Source organism: Diplotaxodon limnothrissa, linkage group LG23 (genome assembly GCF_057381915.1).
Source record: "Diplotaxodon limnothrissa isolate DT_005_m linkage group LG23, D_limnothrissa_male_GT1.1, whole genome shotgun sequence".
Taxonomy (NCBI): domain Eukaryota; kingdom Metazoa; phylum Chordata; class Actinopteri; order Cichliformes; family Cichlidae; genus Diplotaxodon; species Diplotaxodon limnothrissa.
This window is the reverse complement of record NC_140617.1, coordinates 36084009-36106675: the sequence shown is the minus strand read 5'-3', so window position 1 is coordinate 36106675 and position 22667 is coordinate 36084009. Positions and strand designations below refer to the sequence as shown.

At 40.8% G+C, this 22667-nt stretch overlaps 2 protein-coding genes across 3 annotated transcripts in view; one reads left to right on the top strand and one right to left on the bottom strand.

The window, feature by feature from the left end:
- LOC146608622 (gamma-aminobutyric acid receptor subunit beta-3-like) overlaps window positions 1-22667 on the bottom strand; it is an 83573-nt gene that overhangs the window by 52424 nt on the left and 8482 nt on the right. The window lies entirely within an intron of this gene.
- Window positions 2740-22667, top strand: part of LOC146608621 (gamma-aminobutyric acid receptor subunit alpha-5-like) — a 37976-nt gene continuing 18048 nt past the window's right edge. Inside the window, exons 1-6 of the mRNA XM_085347951.1 lie at window positions 2740-2755; window positions 3330-3396; window positions 4760-4884; window positions 6617-6684; window positions 9419-9639; window positions 14831-14913. Of these exons, the coding sequence (XP_085204077.1) occupies window positions 2740-2755; window positions 3330-3396; window positions 4760-4884; window positions 6617-6684; window positions 9419-9639; window positions 14831-14913 (580 nt within the window). The remainder of the gene's footprint in view (window positions 2756-3329; window positions 3397-4759; window positions 4885-6616; window positions 6685-9418; window positions 9640-14830; window positions 14914-22667) is intronic.

Sequence of the window (22667 nt, the reverse complement as noted above, 5' to 3'; positions counted from 1 at the left end):
TGTTTTTAGTTTTAGCTATTTTAGGGGGATATCTGTGTGTGCAGGTGACTATTACTGTGCATAATTATTAGGGAACTTAACAAAAAACAAATATATACCCATTTCAATTATTTATTTTTACCAGTGACACCAATATAACATCTCCACATTCACAAATATACATTTCTGACATTCAAAAACAAAACAAAAACAAATCAGCGACCAATATAGCCACCTTTCTTTGCAAGGACACTCAAAAGCCTGCCATCCATGGATTCTGTCAGTGTTTTGATCTGTTCACCATCAACATTGCGTGCAGCAGCAACCACAGCCTCCCAGACACTGTTCAGAGAGGTGTACTGTTTTCCTTCCTGTAAATCTCACATTTGATGATGGACCACAGGTTCTCAATGGAGTTCAGATCAGGTGAACAAGGTGGCCATGTCATTAGTTTTTCTTCTTTTATGCCCTTTCTTGCCAGCCACGCTGTGGAGTACTTGGACGCGTGTGATGGAGCATTGTCCTGCATGAAAATCATGTTTTTCTTGAAGGATGCAGACTTCTTCCTGTACCACTGCTTGAAGAAGGTGTCTTCCAGAAACTGGCAGTAGGACTGGGAGTTGAGCTTGACTCCATCCTCAACCCGAAAAGGCCCCACAAGCTCATCTTTGATGATACCAGCCCAAACCAGTACTCCACCTCCACCTTGCTGGCGTCTGAGTCGGACTGGAGCTCTCTGCCCTTTACCAATCCAGCCACGGGCCCATCCATCTGGCCCATCAAGACTCACTCTCATTTCATCAGTCCATAAAACCTTAGAAAAATCAGTCTTAAGATATTTCTTGGCCCAGTCTTGACGTTTCAGCTTGTGTGTCTTGTTCAGTGGTGGTCGTCTTTCAGCCTTTCTTACCTTGGCCATGTCTCTGAGTATTGCATACCTTGTGCTTTTGGGCACTCCAGTGATGTTGCAGCTCTGAAATATGGCCAAACTGGTGGCAAGTGGCATCTTGGCAGCTGCACGCTTGACTTTTCTCAGTTCATGGGCAGTTATTTGGCGCCTTGGTTTTTCCACACGCTTCTTGCGACCCTGTTGACTATTTTGAATGAAACGCTTGATTGTTCGATGATCACGCTTCAGAAGCTTTGCAATTTTGAGACTGCTGCATCCCTCTGCAAGATATCTCACTGTTTTTGACTTTTCTGAGCCTGTCAAGTCCTTCTTTTGACCCATTTTGCCAAAGGAAAGGACGTTGCCTAATAATTATGCACACCTGATATAGGGTGTTGATGTCATTAGACCACACCCCTTCTCATTACAGAGATGCACATCACCTAATATGCTTAATTGGTAGTAGGCTTTCGAGCCTATACAGCTTGGAGTAAGACAACTTGCATGAAGAGGATGATGTGGACAAAATACTCATTTGCCTAATAATTCTGCACTCCCTGTAATGAAAGTTGTACAGTTTACAATTACAGGACAGTATGAGCAATGAAAGCTCTTTCTGTAATTATACACATTTATCATGTTGTTTTACTTGTCCGGCCAACCTAATAAACCAATTATTGATTTTTCAAAACCTGACTTTATTTCAAAACCCAGTAGAACTTTGTCTCTTTTGCTTTATCTATAATAAACAGAATAGCTACAGCAACTATAAATACAAATATGTTGGGATAGCAAGTGAACTAACTATAAGGCACAACTTAAACTGTTAAATAGTCATATAGGTGGATGAAATGAAAGGGTTAAAAGAGTGGACAGTGGAGGTAGCACAAATCCAACCAACAAACAAATTCTTTTTAAATACAGATAATAAAAATCCCCAAAACAATCTCTGCAATAGTAACAAGTTATTAATTAAGCTGTTTTAGTGAAATATTTGTAAGTATTGATAACACACAGCTAGCATAACAAAAATAGGCTAAGAGTCCAAATTGCAGTCTAAAAATACATGTATAAAATTGTTACTATTAGCTAGAAGGATCAGCTGTTAGCTAATGGCTACATATAGTAGTTCAAACAAATAGGCTATTTAGAAAGATTGACTAAACTACTGAAATCAGGCACTTCTTCATAAGAAATAGCAAAAGCTAAAGAGGCCAAATTAAAATCCTGGTTAAAGGATTTCATTAGTGTGCTGCTACTGTGTGACGTTTCAGGTGCAAAAGTCCGTGGAAGTAGTTTGAGCTCCCATATATTGCATGCTTCTTTCACATCCTCATTAATGGATGATGTGGAATTCTGCGCATCCTCCTTCCAGCCCACCAATGGGGAGCACCTATTTGGTAATTATTAGCCTCTGTTGCGGCACTTCATTCTCTCGCACCGGCAGTAGGCGGTACAGGAAAGGGCACAGAGACAAGAAAAATGTGGAGCGAATCCGGTCTCCTCCGAGGTCGGTGGACACCAGCGAAGAGGCACCCAGTGTGATGCTGCTGCTGCAACACCTCTGGAGGCGATGCGGGAAACGCGGCGCAGCAGGCACTAAAGAATAAGCGAGGCGGTCAAGCCTATAGGAGGAGCAGAGCAGACAGACTACTACAACAGCTGCTGATGGGGAAGCGCTGATTGAAGGAGAGAGAGAGAGAGAGAGAGAGAGCAGAAAGAAGCTAAAGAGAAGGAGGAGGGGAGAGAGAGCCGACCAGCACGGGAATTTAGTGATTGGACCCGCGATCTTCCAGTTTCGCCGACTGGAGACCCCAAAGCCTCCTGTCGCTGTTTGGAAAGAAAGCAACAAAAACCAAACCTTGCTGGTCATGGATCCTCGTGCAGGTTAGCCCCTATTTTTCCTCCCGTTACCTCTCTGTTTTTTCCTTCTGATGAGACAAATAAGTGTGAGTTTCATGGGTTTTTTTCGGTGATGGGGAGAGTGAGGGAAAGGTGGAGAAGAGGGATGGGATAATAGGGGGTGGCCCGTTTATTGTAATAGGCTGGATTGGAACGCAGTGGAAGCTTTTACACAATGGGACTGATACTGCAGGAAACATGCCTCTCTATGAGCCTCTTTTATTTACCAGCCTATGTGGTGTTTTTGAGCATGCCGAGTTGTTTTTTTCTTTCTTTCCTTATTGGAATTTTTACCAAAAAATTAATTAGTTATTCTTGTTTAATATTAAATAGTTGCACCTTGCACCCCCCTCACCCCCCGCCAAATGAACCAGAGATTGTCCCGCTGCTTGATTTAGTGTTTGCTGTAATGCTCTCTGTATGCAGTGAGGTGAAGACTTTTCCCGTGTCTGGCCTTATGGGGAATCCTTGACCTCAGTGTTGTTTCTGTGTTATTTATTGATTCTGTGATGCCCTTTTTATTCTGTTCTTTGTCTCCTTCTGGGTGTGTGTGTGGTAGCTCTCAACAGTAAAGTGACGGCAAGGCTCCTCGTTTCTCTCCTGCTTCTTTGCAGATGTCAAAACAGGTAAAGAGATTTAATAATAATAATAATAAAGTTTAACAGTTATATATAGCTTTTTTTCCCAAAAAGTAAATGGATTCATGACACTAAAGGTACTTTTTCTAATTACTCAACACCTTCCAGCATGCTGAGATGTTTCCGGTTGTGCCATTTGTAAATACCAATGTGCAGACCGATAGAATGATACCAACGCATGTATTGGTATCTGATCGATAGTAGTGGGATAGGATCGATACTTTGCTTCTGTTCTCTAAGTTCAGTATCTAACCCACTGAATTGTGTCAAATTAATTACTTTTTGGAAATGGAAAAATATACCTCAACCATCTCTTATTGCGAATTGACTGTCATGTCTAGTTTTTATGATCTATAGAACAGAAGTTTACTGAAAGTGCATCAGGGACAGGCACATTTATGTTCCCGGTCTCCAAAAAACCCGGTTTTAAAATACATGAAAAGCTGAAAAGTGTGTTTTTCTGTGTTAACTCTTTATTTTGGAAAGTAAAAATCACACTGCTCTAGTGGTCATTAAAATGTGTTAGAATTTACAAATTGATTATCTATCTCATAAATCAAGATTTACTAGTATCCCCTACATAAGCTGCTTTTATATGCTAAAAGTATTGCTATTGGTATCGGCTTTGGCAATACTGGCCCTGTATTTACCAAGTAAACAACTATTGAATTCAGAATCAGAACAGAATCTGATGCTAAGTGACTCACTACACTATCGTATGGTAGAAGTTGGTATTAAACCCAAGTACAACTTTTTATCTTTATAACGAAATACATATTTTGAACACAACGCTATAGCAGTTGTTACTTCACATTTTTTCGATATTGTGTTCATTTTGGAAGGTTTTGAACTTTTTTAAAAGGCTAAGTTCAGTTTTGCTTTGCGGTCAAAAGCATTGTGACAGATTTTTACGCCTCTATTTGCAGGTGACTCAAAGCAACTTCGAATTTTTAGATCCCGCTCCCTTTGACTGATTGCATATCCGAGCTGTTCTGTGCTCTAATGCCGCTTAAGCAGGAAGATCTGTCAGCAGTCCACTGTCATCCAAGTCGATCAAACCCCGTTTATGACCTTTTGTGCGTTTCCCTCTCTTCGCCGCTTGCCGTTCTTTGTAAAAAGATCCTCCATGCTGCCTCGCTCCCCCGCTGTATTTAAAGGAAGAACTCAATTGTTTGTATTTGGATCACATGTCAAACCCTTAATTACCTCTACTGGTAGATTTGAGGCAGCGCTTGTGTTCAATAATTAATCGCAACAAGCCTGCCGTTAATGCGGCAAGCCAATTAATCACAACAATTGTGTTGTGTTGTGTTTCTGAGGTCTGCTTCCTTTTGTTTCCTTCCTCTCTCAGTCTCTGCCAGTCATCCCCAGAAGCTGAGAAGGAGGTGGGCACCAACGACAACAGCACAGTCTTCACCAGAATCCTGGATGGGCTCCTGGACGGTTACGACAACAGGCTTCGGCCAGGGCTCGGAGGTTTGCTTCCAGCTATTTTGTGTTTTTCTTTTTTTTTCTTTTTGAAAGGAACATTTAGTAGTCTTAGTACAATAGTGCCACATTTGAACCTCCCACTGTGCTAACCTTCTAACCCTACTTTGGCCAGGGGAAGCCTGGTTTCCTGCTGTGATTTCATGCTCTGATTCATTGGAGAACGCTGGGAGACTGGCAGGTACACGGGGGTTGAAACTGTGCAAGCAGATGTGGAATTTGCTCCCGTGTCAGCCGAGGTGAAGGTGCACGCATGCAGTTGTCAGGTGCTTTTGTTTCCTGTGTTCCCCGCGAATGCATATGGCTGTCTCTTTTTCAAGCAAATCAATCAAGCCATCCTCAACACGGCCTCGATTCTGTGTGCTGAGGTGTTTTTATTCACTTCTCACCCTGGCAACAGGAGATAACCTTGAGAGGCAACAAATTGCCATTCAGAGATGGAGATGCTTGAAATGAAAGCTTTTGATTTTTCCTTTCTGCAGTCGTGCTGTTTCCCGTTGAATTTCTGCAAGCTCCTGACACTGGTCTGGTTAGGCTTGTTGGTCACGTATATACACTACTTGTTCCACGTGAGAAGGAAAGAAGGGCTTTTTTGTATTTTTGTTTTCATGCCACATGCCTGATGTGTCATTGCAAAAGCCCGTCCTCTCTCACATCCTGGTAACGGTTGCTACCTTTGACAAGAGGGCCTATAAATATATATTCAGGCTTTCATTCAACAAGCTACTCTGCACAGAGTGACCAAGCCCAGCTTCCCCTGGTCCACATTGGTATTCAGAGAGTTTTGTGATTTTGGAACAAATGAAAGAAACAAGTTGCCTGTTTTTCCTCAACATCTTTAGAAGGAATCCGCTGACAGAGAAATCATGAATCCAGGTTGCTTTGTGTGGTTCGTGTTGAGTGACCACACTGAAGCCATTGAGAGGGGCATAGGGAGGTGGGTTCAAATGCTGACACTATTGTTAAATATTGATTTAATTGATCCTAACCATTTGCATATATTAACATTAAATCTGAGCATTATTTGCTTCACAATGTTATACCTTTAAGATGTAAAACTAGTGATTTGTATATCCATAGAAAATTATTTTTGTAATCAGGGCATCTAAATGAATTTATGTCCGTTATGATATAGAAACTGGACAGTGGTTGGACAAAATAGTATATATGCTGAATTACACAAGAATAGGAAGAACTGATTTGATCAGTAATTGATTAACCTCATAACATCCACCAAGTCCACCTATATAGGGTTAGGGTTAGGCTGCACTTTAGCCACATTCTGTGCAATCAAATTACACGCATTTATTATAAGATTTTCACTTGGGTGTGCCAAATCTGGGAAATATATCATCTGGTAATGGTAGGCATCAACCTATTGGCAAATAATATGATAACTGCCAATAAGAAATAAATAATAAGCAAAAAGTCACGTGTCATAAACAAGCAGAAAAAGAAAATCATATTAACTAATGGATAATTTGCTGTTGTAAAGATTGTTATCAGCAGTGATGCCATAGACTTCCTGTCTTGTTTGAGTAGTTAATAAATGCTAGAAAGTCCCGCATTAGGAGTTATGAAGAAATAATAATGAGCAGCTCATTAATTATGACGTCCTTCCTGATGGGTTGTTCACTTGTGTCCCTTTTAGTGAAGAGCTGCCTCTTCAGTGTCTCTCTTTAACCTCCAAACCCTGTTTCCATCTGTTCTCTCTCAACAGAGAATGTCACAGAGATCAAGACAAACATTTTTGTCACCAGCTTTGGCCCCGTGTCTGACACGGAGATGGTGAGTTCATCCACAGCAAACACTACAGAGAGAGATTGGCTAAGGTGGACAAACATACATACAAGCGTCTCCAAAGCCCATCCAGGCAACTGTCGGTATTTTTAGATGGAAACATATATTTACATTTTATGAGACGACTACCGCTTTCTGGCTCCTGCTGTTCTCTGGAAGTGAGCTCATGTCCTAGTTGTGTCTTTGAAGATTGGCTCCTTTTGGCTACTTGGACACGAGGCAAAATTCATGTGGGTGATTTAAACTTTTAATGCAGCGTGACTGGCCCGTATGGAGCACAAAGAGTGCCAAAATGAAGTGAATAACTACATCATTAAATAATGAATGAAATGTGTCGTTAACTCATTCAAATGGGAAATCAATCAATCAATAATTTATTAACTGCATAAATAATTTATTGAATACATAAATAATCAAAATATTGATTCACTTTATTTAAGAAAAAGAAAAACATATTTAATTATTTCATGGCTGTAGTGCTGCAGTGCGTCACCAAATAATTGAAACTGTTACTGCAGCTTGTCAGCAGACTGTAACATCTGCTGCTTTTGTTTTCATTCGAAATGCATTCTGGGATACCTAGCTGTTCCGAGTCCATTGCATCAGTCATTATCTGGGATTGATCTGGCTTCGGTTTTGATGAAAAGGTCATTAAACTATTTACTCCGAATAAAGACTACAATTTTTTTCTGTGTATTTAAATATAGAAACTGTGTGATCGAGGCGTGAATGGACTTCACTTTTATGCATCCAAATCGAATGGAAAGCTTGCACGTTCAAAAGCACGTCAGACGAACATTTTAACGGTCACCAGTGGGTTTCACTTTTAAGAACTGGGATGTTTTTAGTTTTGTATGTGCCGTGCCTTTAATATTCTGCACCATTAATATGGGTGAAAGACGTCACAGCGCACAGTGGAGATTGGAGAATCTTTTGAGACAGTTACAAGCAAAGAACCATGAGCAGCATAAAAGGGCGCAAGTCGCAGTGAACAGAACAGAACGGTGTGGCCGTTCTTTTGAGATAAAGTACTGCTTTACCTTTGTAGTCATTTCTGTGTTTCATTTCTTTCTATGTTTACTATTAAAAGTCCCCATTATTAATATTAATGTGAAGGTTAAGGTTGTGCCCATTCCTCTTTTAGTGGCTGTTTAAAGGTGTAGTTTTAACCACTGTTCAAAATCATATTTAGAAGTAATTTACAAGAAATTACTCTATTTATGCTTGTGATTTATTGGTAGATCGGCATTTAGAAATAATGCCAAAGACATGTATAAGAATCAGTGTAACTAGCTGATAGATGGATGATATTAGCCGTACCATGTGCAGGATGGGGACGTCTTTTCTTATTAGTTAGAAATTCCTATTGCATTTCTAATGTTAGCGATTAAGTATGATTTCTTTACAATTCTCAGCTATAACTATACCAAGTTTTAGGCTCTTTAATGATGTATTCTTTTATTTCCTTTTGGCACTCTTGTCGGTCCATAGACTTATTCCAACTTGTCTGAAATGAATCATCTCTTTATTAATCCTACGAACTATAAGGCTCTACCTGGATAGTAGAAAGCATTAAATCTCCCCTTTCATTAAATCTCCCGTTACACCCTGCTCCATCCCTGGCACGCTTTTGACACAGCAGTGATCAGACTTGCTACTTTGTCAGAGGAGCATGATTGATTGATTAATTGCGGCAGGAGACCTGAATGTTTCTACAGTCCATAAAAGCTTATATGTGAGCCCGATAACGCCGTTATCATTCAGCGGGCTGGCATGTTGTTTTAGTGTCTTGCTCGTTTGTTTTTCCGAGCTCAAAGCGAGTTGATATTTCACACATGAGCAAACTCAAGATGGATTTAAACGCCGCCGTGTTTAATCACAATCGCTGAAAAGTCTTCATCGATTTATGAGGACATACAGGAGGATCTGTTTTCCCTTTAGCTTGTCCTTTATGTCACATTTTGAACGTGAGAAAAAAAATCTTTATTCAGTTTATTTAGGTTTTGTGCAGGGGAAAAAAAAAATCACACTGATGACGTAGAATCTGAAAAACTGACAAAATGGGTGTATTAAATATGATACTTTGCTTTGAGAGGTTAAAAACACACAGCCAGAGGAAGATCTGTTCCCTTTAGCATCCTCAGTGATAAAGTAATCATTGAGCTGACACACTAGTACACAAGCCAGTTGCACGTGATTACTCACAGCACAGCGCACGGCTATATCTTCTCATATTTTTTTCCTTTTTAATCCCGTTTAATAATGCAAACTGCACCTGTTAACACTGTGATGTTTCTTTTTTTAAATTGTTCCCCACAGGTTTGTAATCAGGGGATAAAGAATGTAACCGTTTTAACAGACATGCATCTGAAACTATTTTTTTTTTAAATTTCCAAAAAAGGACTTTTTGCTTTTCTACAAAATCCAGGGTTAGACTTCCAAGCTAGGTTTGAGGTCATTGGCGACGATGACGTTAATCTCAGGTTGACATCCACCAGGTCACTTGTGATTGGGTTTCGTTTGACTCACATACCAAACAGGCGGATTTCACATGCAGTGTCAAACATGCATGATACTAACCTAACCCAAGACAAGTGGTTTAGTAGCTGGTGGATGTTTTGAGGTTAAGAAGGTTGATTTTATATTTTCTACATGTTTCGTTTGGGCGCTTCTTCACTTAAAACCCAACCAGGATCTTTTTCCCCTTTGCTGTTCGCCTTAGGAGTACACCATAGACGTGTTCTTCCGTCAGAGCTGGAAGGATGAGCGCCTGTGCTTCAAAGGGCCCATGGAGATGCTGCCATTAAACAACCTGCTGGCCAGCAACATCTGGACCCCAGATACTTTCTTTCTTAACGGCAAGAAGTCTATAGCTCACAACATGACCACGCCCAACAAGCTGCTGAGGCTCAAGGATGACGGCACCTTGCTTTACACAATGAGGTATGATGGATTCCCTGTATAACGAGCCGTGACTAAGAACAAATGATCAAAAAACCGTACAGAGCCGTACAGAGGCTCAAGGTTTCTCGGGATTCTGAAGTGAACCTCATAGTTATCTGTCCTTCATCATTTACTGAATACTAGACCAGACAACAGCAGCAAGGCCAATATTACACAATAAAGCTTTGAATGTAGAAAAATTGATATGCGACTCAGCATGCAGGAGAATACTGACATCCAGTGGACAATGAGAGGTACGATTCCTCATAGAGATCGTTCATACCAGCAGTAAGCCTATTTAAACACTTTTATTCCTTTAATTTTTTTCCCTTTTGCTAATGCTGAGAGTCACAGACCAAATCTCTTTTCAGGGAAATCATTCATTATGAAAAAGCGTCCTTGTTGTGAACTCGTTTTTGGCAGTAATTTACTGGTAAGTTGGAGCCAGAAAGGAAGGAAAAGTAGGCCAACAGAGACCTCCAAAAGGGTGATCGCTATGCGCTAAACCAGTAGCAGATATGGATAAACACCAGTGTAGTCTAAGCTTTAAAAATGAGGAAAGAAAGCGTAGTGAAAGCACCCCTACGACAGAGAAATTATCATGTTCCTGTTAGCAGGTCACAGAGTGACCTTTCGACCAGTACATTAAAATAATTCTGTGCTCATTCTCAGAAGTCACTGCAGCTGCAGGTCTTAAACAGAGACTCCATCACGGATGAGAGCACTTCATCTGATAGCAACAACACCCGCAGGGGGAGTAACGCAGCACGGAGGGCAGATTATCTGTATGCAGCCGCCGGTGACATATATACGTTTCCAAAAGAGGACACATTCACACGTAACACACATGAACCAACTCAAGAGCACACACACACTGCGGGTGTGAAGCAGGTTGTAAGATCTAACATGATGCTAACCTTTGACCTCAGAGCTTAATAAGTAAAGGGTTGTGTGACTGGTTCATCTCTGTAAGTGTGAAGTGATGGAAATGTATGGACACGTACATTTATGTTCAAATGGAAAAAAATGTAACTGTGCAAGTGTGTTGTTGAATCTAAAAATGGCATCAGATCCTCTGTCACAGTAGAAAAGAAGCAGCAGTAGGCCTGCTTTTAATCGTGTGAATGTAACTGAACAGTTGTCGTTACCAGCAGTGCTTAACCATGTGCAGGTTTCCATATTATACACACACACACACACACACACACACACACACACACACACACACACACACACACACACACACACACACACACACACACGAAAACATCAGGATCAGGGTACTTTAAGGTAACAGCTAACTGCAATAGCTAGCTAGCTGGACACCTATCTATCTAGCTCTCTATCTATCTAGATAGATAGATTGTTCTGGCCTCTATTAACTTTAAATATGTTTTTTGATGGTGGTTGACAAACAGCTTCTACAATAAGTAGATTGCCCTCATTTTCTTGTGGCTCTTTTGTCATTGCATATCAGCAAGCACTTGGAGCCAACAAGGAAAATAAATATATATATAGTCACAGAAACTAGTCAATTGTTTAAGAGCTTTAGTCTCTATTGGAACATTACAAAATCATGAAAATCCTCTTGCTAAACATGCCCAAAATATAAACGGAGGTCAGAGTGTGTACAAGTAGCTCAGGATTCAGATAATTAGATAGCACTCAGTTTCAGACTGTTTGCTTTTGAAGTCATGGCCTGCACCAAGGCCAATTATAACATAAATAATATTGAATATTGTACACAGTATGTGGAGTTATGAGTTATTCACATCTTCTTGCACTCTCAGTGTATTGAACATGTCAGTCCCCATGTATACAGCAGATTAATACACTCAATAAACAGAGGTGCAGACATACTGCCGTTCACATAACTGCACATTATAAGACATTTACACACGCCCCGCATTTTTTCTTCAGCAACATGCATGGGTGTCAATGGAAGCTCATCAGTTTTCTCCTCTAAATGCAATTGCGCACCGCATCATTTGAAAAGCATTACTCAGCGGAGAAGCGGCCGGGTTTACAGAGCAAATTTCAATGCATTTGTCTCCATGGATAATTCTTAAAATGCCACGTCTGTCAGCACACCGCAAACTTAATGCATTATTATCATTATAGCCAGATACCAGATAGGCTGCTACATCAGCTGTATGGAAGCTCTGTATTACTCACGCAGGGAGTGCATTGCACACCATTGTCATTAGGTACAGCTCAGTTGCCATTATCATTTGTGCTGATGTGCTGCTATTGCCTATAGACTCTCTGACTAATCATTTGAACATAACACCACACTCACTAATATGTTATATGAATTGTAATGGCAGGTTCTTATCAAACTGTATTTTTTACGTTTTAACACTTTCAACTGTTCTTCCTTTGTTATTTTTCACACCTTATATTGATTATATAACTATGAAACACTCTCAGAATTATGGGTACAGTGAAAGTCCCTGTCCATCCGTCCACATTGATGTTACCCGCAGGGCTAATTAGTGGACCTCAAAGTATCTATATGTACTTTTCTGATGGCCAGAAAGTAAATATGTGGTCCCAAACTGTAAAATTGAAATATTTCTACCATTTCCTCTGGCATTTAACATCCACCAGAGTGCTGAGGCACTTAGGGTTATGGCTGAGGTCACACGTTTATGAAGGGGCATAGTTTAAAAATGTAATGATTTTATTGTTTCTACTAAATTGTCACCAGCTGTTTAAAACTGGTCTCTGTCATATATAAAACAGGGCACAATAAGTACCCCCTGCCAAGGGTATGATGACAGTACCTTAGAGGGTACCCTCCCCAGTGGTTTATGTATAAATAAATCTGACTTACATAATTTTGCCAGTAAATAAACTAGTACTGTGGTACTAGAGTGAGGGACTATATTAAATCTCCAAAAAGTTGATTCTGTTCATCTGGACGTAGCGTTTTGTGGGAGAAACGTTTCGTCACTCATCCAAGTGACTTCTTCAGTCTCAGCTGACTGCAGGTTTCCCCAATCTTATAAACAGTACATTTGCATAATGACTGAAACCAGCCCACTGAAGGAACAATGGGCTGGGAGGTCAGTTCCTTAATCTTAATTCTGCAAATTCTCATGACCATTGATCAACAACCACTGACCAAAACCCACTGATCACAGACCAATGATTAATGGCCATGAGTACCGTTCGGAGACAGTTGGGGAATGGCTGCAATCACAGCATTGTACGATGGCCACTTAAAGCCACGCGTCGCACAGAAGCAGACCAACACATGGCCGCTCACACGGCGATGGGAAATCGAACGTTTCTGGTACGCCTGAGCTTGCAGAAAAGTTGGAGAAGTCGGACAACGTATATTAAAGTATTTCATTAGCTTCTATGGTTAAAATAGTTCAGATAGCCTCTTTCAGTGTCAAATTCTGAGTTTTTACTCCTTCTATCAAGAAAAACTTTTAGCCGAACAAGATTTTTCTGTTCCCAGTACAAAAGCAGACTAGCCCACAAACATCCGACAGTTGCTGGAGAGGTTTCAGGAGAGTTAGCAGGTTCTTCGGGTTACCCCCCCCCCCTTGTAGGATATACAAGAAGTTTTCAAAATGTGCCTTTTAGTGTGACAAGACAGTTGGTGTGGCATTGTGCCTTGGTGGTTAATACAGCATAAAGCTCCTGGACTCTCTGGCTCTGTTGTCCGACTTCTCCAACTTTTCTGCAAGCTCAGGCGTACCAGAAACTTTAGATTTCCCATCGCTGTGTGAGCGGCCATGTGTTGGTCTGCTTCTGTGCGACGCGTGGCTTTAAGTTCAACCCCATGCCTGCCTTTAAGGCATGCAGGAGTCAGTCTAATCCGTTATTTAAACTAGATCCGCAATGAGATGCCTGGCTTTTGACTTTTAAAGGCACCGAGTTAGACTCTGTTCTCTTTACAGCCATCCTGGCTAATGGGGCTACATGAATAATTAGAACATGGTATAATAGCCGACAGCCATGTTCTCATTTATTTATCCCAAAGACACTCTTTCCTCTTCCGCGCAGAGAACCCTCGAGCTGTGTCGACACAGTTGGATGGTACTGCACTGATGTGGAAAGCAAACCGAGCCCCCACCCCCACCGCCACGAAACATTCGCCTTCGCTAGGCCCAGAAGTGCAGAAGTGGCCTCCTGTCCCACTTTGTTCTGCTTTGTTCACCTTAATGATATAATTGGGAAACCTCCTGCAGTCGCCGCATACTGTACAGGCAGGGGGTACTGGAGCGTAAAACAAAAACACGTCCCGTGTGGATTGCGCGCCATCCTCAGTGACACATTTGTCAGAAAGATTATAATAGAGTTCAGTTAAGAGGAAAAATAGCTGCTACTCTGTGACTAATGTTGAGGTATGCATGAGCGGCTAAAGCAGAAAACAAGTAAAACGAGTCATTTCATCTAAACGTATGTTTGTGTGCACTTAGTTTATCCTTCATTCAGCTCATTAACCTCATTGTAGTCACATCACCGCTGTGCTGTTATTATTTGTCATCACGCAAAGAGTGGAACTACCCAGAGGGATTTGATTTAATCTGGGACAGATAGCTAAAAAAATAATTATGTTTTGTGTGTTGTTGGTTTTTATGCCTGATTTAATTAATCTGGCTGCTCTTTCAGGGCACAGAGAGGTGTCGTCACAGCGGTTGAAGTGATAACGCCATGTCTCGGATGACTGTGAATACCCAATAACAAATAAAACATTAAAAAAAAACTGTCGTTATGTTAATTGAGGATTTAAAATGAGTGGAAGGTGACTGATGAACATCATCAAATCATGCTAATGCTCTCATTTGTTTATAATAAAAATGTGTTTGCCTTAAGGTCAGTTCAGAAGAAAACAAAACTGAAGCAACCTCAGTTTTTTTTTTCTTTTGGTGGGGGAACAACCAAGCCCTCTGACCACCAGGTGGCAGTATTGTCACTTGTGTGCTAAGGGAGAGTTGCTGGATTTGCAAGTGATGAGAGTACACCACCATTTTACTGTTATGTGATTAATTTCCTGGCAATTTCACCTACTGATAGCACTGATTAAAAAACAATAAATATCTCAAACAATGTGTGTTTTCAGGTCCCTTCTATTCTGTATCTCTCCCTTTATGATAGATAGCTGAGTAAAAGATGTGATGCACCCCATGTTACACTATAAGTGACTTACTGTGTTATATATGTTTTGTCTTAGATTGACCATATCAGCAGAATGCCCCATGCAGCTGGAGGATTTTCCCATGGATGCCCACGCCTGCCCTCTCAAATTTGGCAGCTGTGAGTAAAAAAACAAAAACAAAAAAGCCCTCCTGTGAATGTCGATCCCTATATTTATTTTCCTGTCTGCTAATCCCAGCTACTATGATACACAGTGGAGATTTTCCAGTCCAATGCAGCGTTTTATGCTAAAGTTTAATCTCAATTTAAAAAAACAAAAAGAGGCTCTGTTTATTTTGGGGATAATTAATTCACTCATTATCGAGATTATCAAGATTGCTGAGTTTGCAATCCACGATTTTCTTTTCTTAAAGCAAGACTGTAAGACTTTTATTGAGCACAAGACTTTGGCATTTTCCATTATACCATACTTGTCACTTTTGTCTGCAAAGTTTTTTGTCTGCAAAAATAAACTAAATGCAAAACTTTTAGATGTATTAAGTATTATCTTTAGGTGCAATGTAGAGCTAAATGCTGAACTTCCACAGTACATGGAAAGTAAGTTTTGGCATACTAGACATCTTAGCAAAGAACCAGTTGTATCTTGACTTTTTTATACTTTCTTGAGAATGGTAAATGGCCTGTATTTGTATAGCGCTTTACTTAGTCCCTAAGGACCCCAAAGCGCTTTACACTACATTCAGTCATTCACCCATTCACACACACTACACACACAAGCTACATTGTAGCCACAGCTGCCCTGGGGCACACTGACAGAGGCGCCCTAATAAATAATTTGTTTCCATTTCTTTAGTTTAATCAATAGAAAATGCAAAAGGTAACACAGTTTGATGTATAAAAGACCATTTTTGATTCAATAAGGTGATTCCTAAAAGACTATAAAGCAAAAATGTGGTATATCTCAGCATGGTGTGCAATGTGTCCTTAACACATTTGAGGAAACTGGACAAATGGAGGAACAAGAAAAACTGGAAGGAAAAGTCAGCAGCATACAAACAGTTTTGTAGAGTCACGAATCCCTAATTTAATATGTTTGCTTCAAGTTGTTGTCCGTATGTACAGAGGTGTTCAGGATTAAGCTACAATAGTCAGTGTCTACAGCCATCTGTAAAACATACTGGTGCCTCTGTCATAGTTTGGGGCTGCAGTGAGGCAGTAAAAGCGTACCGAGATAGAAAATCACTCAGTGGAACACTAGCAGTCATTGATTGGCCTCCTCAGAGTCCGCACCTGAGCATTGTGGAAGCATTGCAGGATCAATTGACAGAAAATGTAACATAAGGCAACTAACATCTTAAGATGAGCTTTGAATGTCCCTCAAGAAGCCTGGAGAGCTATTCTTAAGGATGTCCTCAAAGACATTAGAAGAAGACGTTCTTAAGAAAGCTCAGGATATGTTTAAAAATAATAATGGTCTCTCCAAATATTGACTTTGATATATATCTATATATTCGTATCAATATTGAACCGTTCGATACAGTGCTTTCAGTTCGGTACGCATATGTATCGAACAATACAAAATTTTTTATTTATTTTATCAACTTTTCTTCTGACGATGCTGTCTGTGCTGAGCGCTCAGTGGATCTGCGCTCGACAGTGCAGCCTTGGCAGAGTAGTCGAATGCAGATTCACTGAGCGCAGGGCAAGCTAGCGAGACAGACCAAATTCATGGGCTGCATCCTCCTGAGGCCGCATTTGTAGACCGATTACATCACAGCGACGCGCCGAAGGCTGTCCAAATTCGTAGGCTGTGTCCCAATTCAGGGTCTGCACGCTTGAAGTCCGCATTTTAAGTGCGGTTACGTCACCGCCACGTGACGACGGCTGTCTCAATTCGAAGTGTACTTCAAATGCATACTCCAAATGCGCCGTCGATTCCCCCAAATATCAAGCGTGGTCCAGTGCACGCTTCGTGGTCCCTTATATCCCACAATTCATAGCGCGGCGGTGGGTGTGGATAATTAATACGGCAAAAAAATACGGCAGAAGGGAGCGGCCGAAGAATGAACTGTCAAAAGTAATTACTGAATATGATGTCACTTATTTATGTGCGAATGTTTAATAATGAAGACATTGCAAAACATTGCTGTTGGCCACATGTCGGCAAAGTTGTGTGACATTAGTGATGCTTGTACTTTCAGCCTTAACTTTGTTTTAAAGCCCCCCCCTCTCTCTCTCTCTCTCTATATATATATATATATATCCATCCATCCATCCATCCATTCGCTTCCGCTTATCCTTTTCAGGGTCGCGGGGGGCGCTGGAGCCTATCCCAGCTGTCATAGGGCGAAAGGCGGGGTACACCCTGGACAGGTCGCCAGTCTGTCGCAGGGCTAACACGCAGGGACAGACAACCATTCACACCTAGTGACAATTTGGATTAATCAATTAACCTATCCCCACAAGCTGCATGTCTTTGGACGGTGGGAGGAAGCCGGAGTACCCGGAGAGAACCCACGCAAACACGGGGAGAACATGCAAACTCCACACAGAAAGACCCCGGCCTGATGGTGGAATTGAACTCAGGACCTTCTTGCTGTGCGGCAACAGTGCTAACCACCGTGCCACCGCGCTGCTGTATTTATATATATATATATATATATATATAAGTCAGTGAAAAGACTCAAGCATATCAGTTACATAGCTGAAGACCTCCTAAAGATGTACCTAAACTTTATGTTTTAGCTTTCTGAGTCTATATTTATGGCTCTGTATCGACTATTAAAAACTTCAGAAGGGAAGAGATTACCGAAGTCCTCCTACGCTTAATTAGGTTAATGACTGGAAGGGTTGTCCCCAATGCCCTCTTAACTTGACGCCTTGTCTGTGTGCCCTCCCAGCAAGGACGCATATAGAAGCTTGAGTGGCCCTGTGGGTATTTAAAGACAGAGCTGGCCAAATGCCACACCTAAGGAGCCTGTTGTACTAAAGGGATGAGACTCCTGGATTTTCAGTGAGATGCAGCCCGCCCACATTCACCACGTAAAAGAAGCACAACGGATTGCAATCCAATTATGGAAGCTGCTGGGCTTTCCCATGGCAAAATTTAACCTCTCCCCCTGCACTACCCCACAGGTAAACGGTGTCAGTGTGCAATAACAACAGGCAAAGGTGCTCTTTCATCGTTCCATGTCATTATAACTACACAATGCATTGCTAGATCTAAAAAAAGAAAGTTTCTGATGTTTCCTGTTTTTACCATCACATTCATTTTAATGAGCTAATCATCAACGAACCAATGTTCTCTCGGTTTGTTTTCAGTTGCAGCTACCAGAAGCTTTAGTTAAAGCCATCACCAGCTCGCAAACTAGCTTTCACTTGATCTTGTCATCTTGCTATCTGGTTTTATCTGTAACAGAGTGCAGTAGGTGGATATTAGATATCTCAGTAACCTAAAGCTTTACATTTGCTTGTCGTAAAAAGTCTAGATTTCAACTGAGTCATTTTTACCTGATAAAACCTGTAAGTATTTTGCTTTGTAAAGCAAATAGCAACAACTTCAATCACTATTTTCCAATTGGATTAATGCATGACAAGCACAGTCCTGGGTCATAGTCATGAAAGTCTTAAACCTATTTTCGATAGGCCTCTATATCCTCTCCCTTTGTAACATTGTAATGATTTGTCATGCTATTAAAGCATGGAGGTTTACTGTACACTAAGTCGTCCTGGGTAAAGGGTAACTAATCCCTTACTCTGACCTACTAATTTAGCTTCTGTACGGCCTTAAGCTCTACAGTTCTCAAGTATACACTAAGGATATACACTAAGAGGAGTAATACTAATCAGTAATCAGTGGGCTTATAGTCTATTTTTTTATGTAGTACTTCTCAATTCAGTTAAGTTCACCAGCACTATATGACTTCAAAACAGTTTAAACAAGTCTGCAGAATTATATACTGGAGACCATTAAAGACAATAGAGCTATAAAAAGATACATGATGAACTGACTAAAAAAACAAGACAGTTCTGACAGTCATATAGCATCTGCACCAAGGGCAACAGAGACAGAAGAACAATTGCCAAAGAAAACTACTTTCTGCAAAATTGCTGTGTGATTACCATAATTGACGGCTCTGTGATAGAAAAAAAGGCCAGTCATTTGGAACTTTGCAAAGCTGGTGTTTATGGATAGGCGGGTGTTTAGAAATTCCTCGTTCCATGAAACGGGGCATAAAAATGCAGATGATGATGTGAGGTGCACAAAACCTGAGCCCCAGAGCGGTGGGAAAAACAATCAAGCGTGGTCTAACGACTTAGCCTGCCTTCCCTTCAACCCACAATGATCCCACTGAATGGCAGTGAATCATTTTATGATTGTTCTCCTTCTTTGAGCCTTTATATATTCTAAGATATGAATCTCTGAATTATTTCTGTAATCCCACCAATCAGAGCTCAACTTCGCCTACTCTGTAATGACAGCCTGTTGAGCCAAAGTTTGACCCTGACCTCTAGACTGCCACCACCATTCATATGATGTTACTTGTCATTTACTCAAACACCTATAATTACACTTCGCAAGCAATTATTGTAGTCACGACAGTTTCTGACTACATGTTGCTATACTTGTCTAGATATAGGCAGTAAAACAATTCCTTCCTTTTTGTTGGTGCCAGGTCTCACATAAGCCCATATGGTGCAAATAAATCTCACACCAAATAAGGGGAGGCATCAAATTGGAAAAATCGACTAGGCTAAATATCAGCCTTGTTCCACATTTCAGCAATGTAAATCAGAGCACTCAAAGTAAAGTAAAGCATGCAGATCTCAGGATCCATGGGTGTGCTGCCAAACTGCATTTACACATTGGCGACTTAATTCATTATTCAATCAATTATGTTAGACATGGAAATAGGATCAGCCAGGTCCTAATGGCAAATCAAAGTCTTTTTTTATTGTTGCAACAAATACAAAGAGAGATGATTTACACGAGCAGTGATAATCTTATTAACCAATAATTTCCGGTATAGTTTTCATCAAGGACCTTTTTTCAGACCAAAACAAGGCAATAACTAACTAAAAACTAATGCACGAGAAAAAAAACCTATGATGAAAAGTACTGACCCTTTCATCAGCAAATAAACGAGATGAAAATATTCTGGAGAGATGAGATTCAAGTTGATGCTCAAGTTGGTCCGCCTCATATTAGAGGCCAGTTGTACTGCTCTATCAACAAGGAGCTGGTGCTTTTTGCCCTCTGTTTGTATTTCTAATGCCTTTCTGACTTGTGCTTATGTGTTGGCTCATGTGCCTACTCAGCTTGGTGGCTACAATGCCAGAGAGGAACGTTCATGTTTAGAAAAAGTAGGTAATTGGGTGGTCGTTTGATGGTGAAGGTCGTTCATGACTAGGATTGTTCTTTCCTGTCTACCTGTGCAACCTCTGTAGGGTCCAGGTATCATCTCATGCTACCAATAGAGAAAGCGACCCTAGTCAAATCAAAAACTAGTGAACAGTCAGAAAGAAGGAGGAGGGAAAAAATGCCAGTAGCCTCGAGCTGTAAAATCATTCCTGTTTGGGGGTTGTGTCATTGTTGCCGCTTTGGTGCACCAGTGGTTCATTTCATTAACACCAAAGCAATTTAAACTGATTAACACCCCCCCTCTCCCTCTTAACTGACCAGATCTTTATCCCCATAAGTTTAACTGACTTGATGCTATACTCTGACAGGATAGAGTTAACCTCAGTGCATGTCTACAATCATCTGTAAAACATGGTGGAGTCTCTTTCATGGTTTGGAGCTGTATTTCAGGCAGTGGTGTTGGGGATGTTTCCAAAATTGATGCAATTGCGAACAGAACAGTTCCATCAGATTTTGATCCACCATGCTATACCACCTGGAAAGCTTCTGTTTGGCAGCAGCTTCAGTTTTCAGCATGACAATGATCGCAAACACACTGTCAATGCAGTAACAGCATAATTGGATAGATGAACACACAATACAACACTATCAGGATGGATTGGCCTCCCCAGAAATCGTCATGACAGAGAACAGAAGAAAAGGCAGCAGAGAAGCCTGGAGAACTATTTCTGAAGACTACCTGAAGAAATTACAAGAAATCTTGTCTAAGGAACTTTAGGCTATATTGAAGAATAAAGGTGGTGATGTCAGCTGTGGACTTTCAAACTTGTTTAGACCTTATAAGCTGTATACTGTACATTTCAAGAAATTGCTGCACCTATTTCCCATTTCCTTAGCTAAATATGCAGAACAACGGGTTGCTCAAGGCTCTTGCATAGTATTGCTTATATACCTTATATGTACTGCAGGTGATAGCTGAAACAGTCAACGACAGCACAAATGGGCTAGCTGACAGTGAGAACCAATAGGTTAAACATCTAGCTAGCTAACTCCATAACAATTCAAGTATCTTTTTAAAACAACCATAAAGGAGCTCTTTATGAGACAGAAAGCCTACATGTATGATAACTCACCACGCCTGAGCTGCTAATATCTGCCTAGCCTGTGCATCCAGCTACAGAGAATTTTCAACTAGTTTTCACCAGAAATAAACTTAAGTAACATAATTGATGGAATTAACATGCTCCTCAACCTTTAAATGCTCAGTTACTACAGTATGCGGCAAGTATTGCTTTTATTTGACGTGTATGCCCTACTGAATATTGATTTGTCAGTAACTTGTAAGGGAAAACACACTTTGCCTTTTGAAATTGTCTGCTTTTACTTTCTTTAATAATTCAGACAGCTGCACTTAGAGTGTGTGGAACTACAGTAATTTATGACTCCGACTGAGCTGTAGCTGCTTTTGCTTCACCCATAAGGAAAGAGCAGCAAAGCGTTAAGCGTAAAGTGTTTAGAAGTTGGCAGAGGTGCACTGTGTTTCCTGCCAAAGTGTTTAGCTTTTCCTCTGCCTAATGAAATTCACCAGTAATCCCTTATCGCAATCTAACTACCCTCCAATTAAAGGTCTCGGCCTTTGGCCTGACCATGCCCAATTTTAAACACTACATACAGTCTGGAGCACTACCCATCTGCCAAGTGAACACCTAGAATGGAAATACTCAGGTCAAGATGTGATCTGCCGGCCTACTGTTACGCAAGAACAACCCAGGCTTTCAGTTGTGTTTGTGATAGTCAGCATAATAAGTTGTTTTAATGGAATTTCAGCTCTTCTTGTGTTGTATTAATAGATTTAATGTGCATAATTGTCTTTTTCATGCCTCCAGAAATCTCTTGATGAGGGAACAACACTTGGCTGCACCAATTTCACCGTGCACGCCTCTTTAAAAGTTGTTTATCACTGCCAAAGAACTAATCACTGTTTTCTGTCCCCAGTATGAAATATGCAGCCTTTGGAAAGCATCAAAAGTAAAGAATAAATGCAAAATGAAGGTGTCTAGTGTAATTGGGCCCTCCTCCCTCATTATTTTTCCTCTCTGCAGATAATTCCTCTCCCTGTCTCCCACCTTAAACTTTCTGCTTCTCAAATGCTTTCCATAGTATTCGCCAATCTTTTCCAAATCTTGACATGACCATGATTAAGTTTTTGTTTTCTCTCTTTTCCTTTCACCATTTTCTCCTCCTCAAAGTTGTTGTTAGTTTTTTTTGTTTTGTGGTTTGTTTGTTTTTTGGGGGGGGGGGGGGGTGTTAAAAGAGGGCCATGATAGATCAATGTTCAGCTATGCTGCAGTATTCAACATGAATCAGTGTAATAGCCAGAGATGTTACACGGTTTTCTCTCTGTTTTCATCACAAGTGTGATGCAACACATTTTGGTTAATCTGACTCCGTCTGGGTCCGGCTGCTGACAGGGAAGCTCACCCCTGACCCAGAAATGTGGTTTAAACAAAAGTAGACTAAAAAATCCCCCCCTCCAGCACACACGCACACA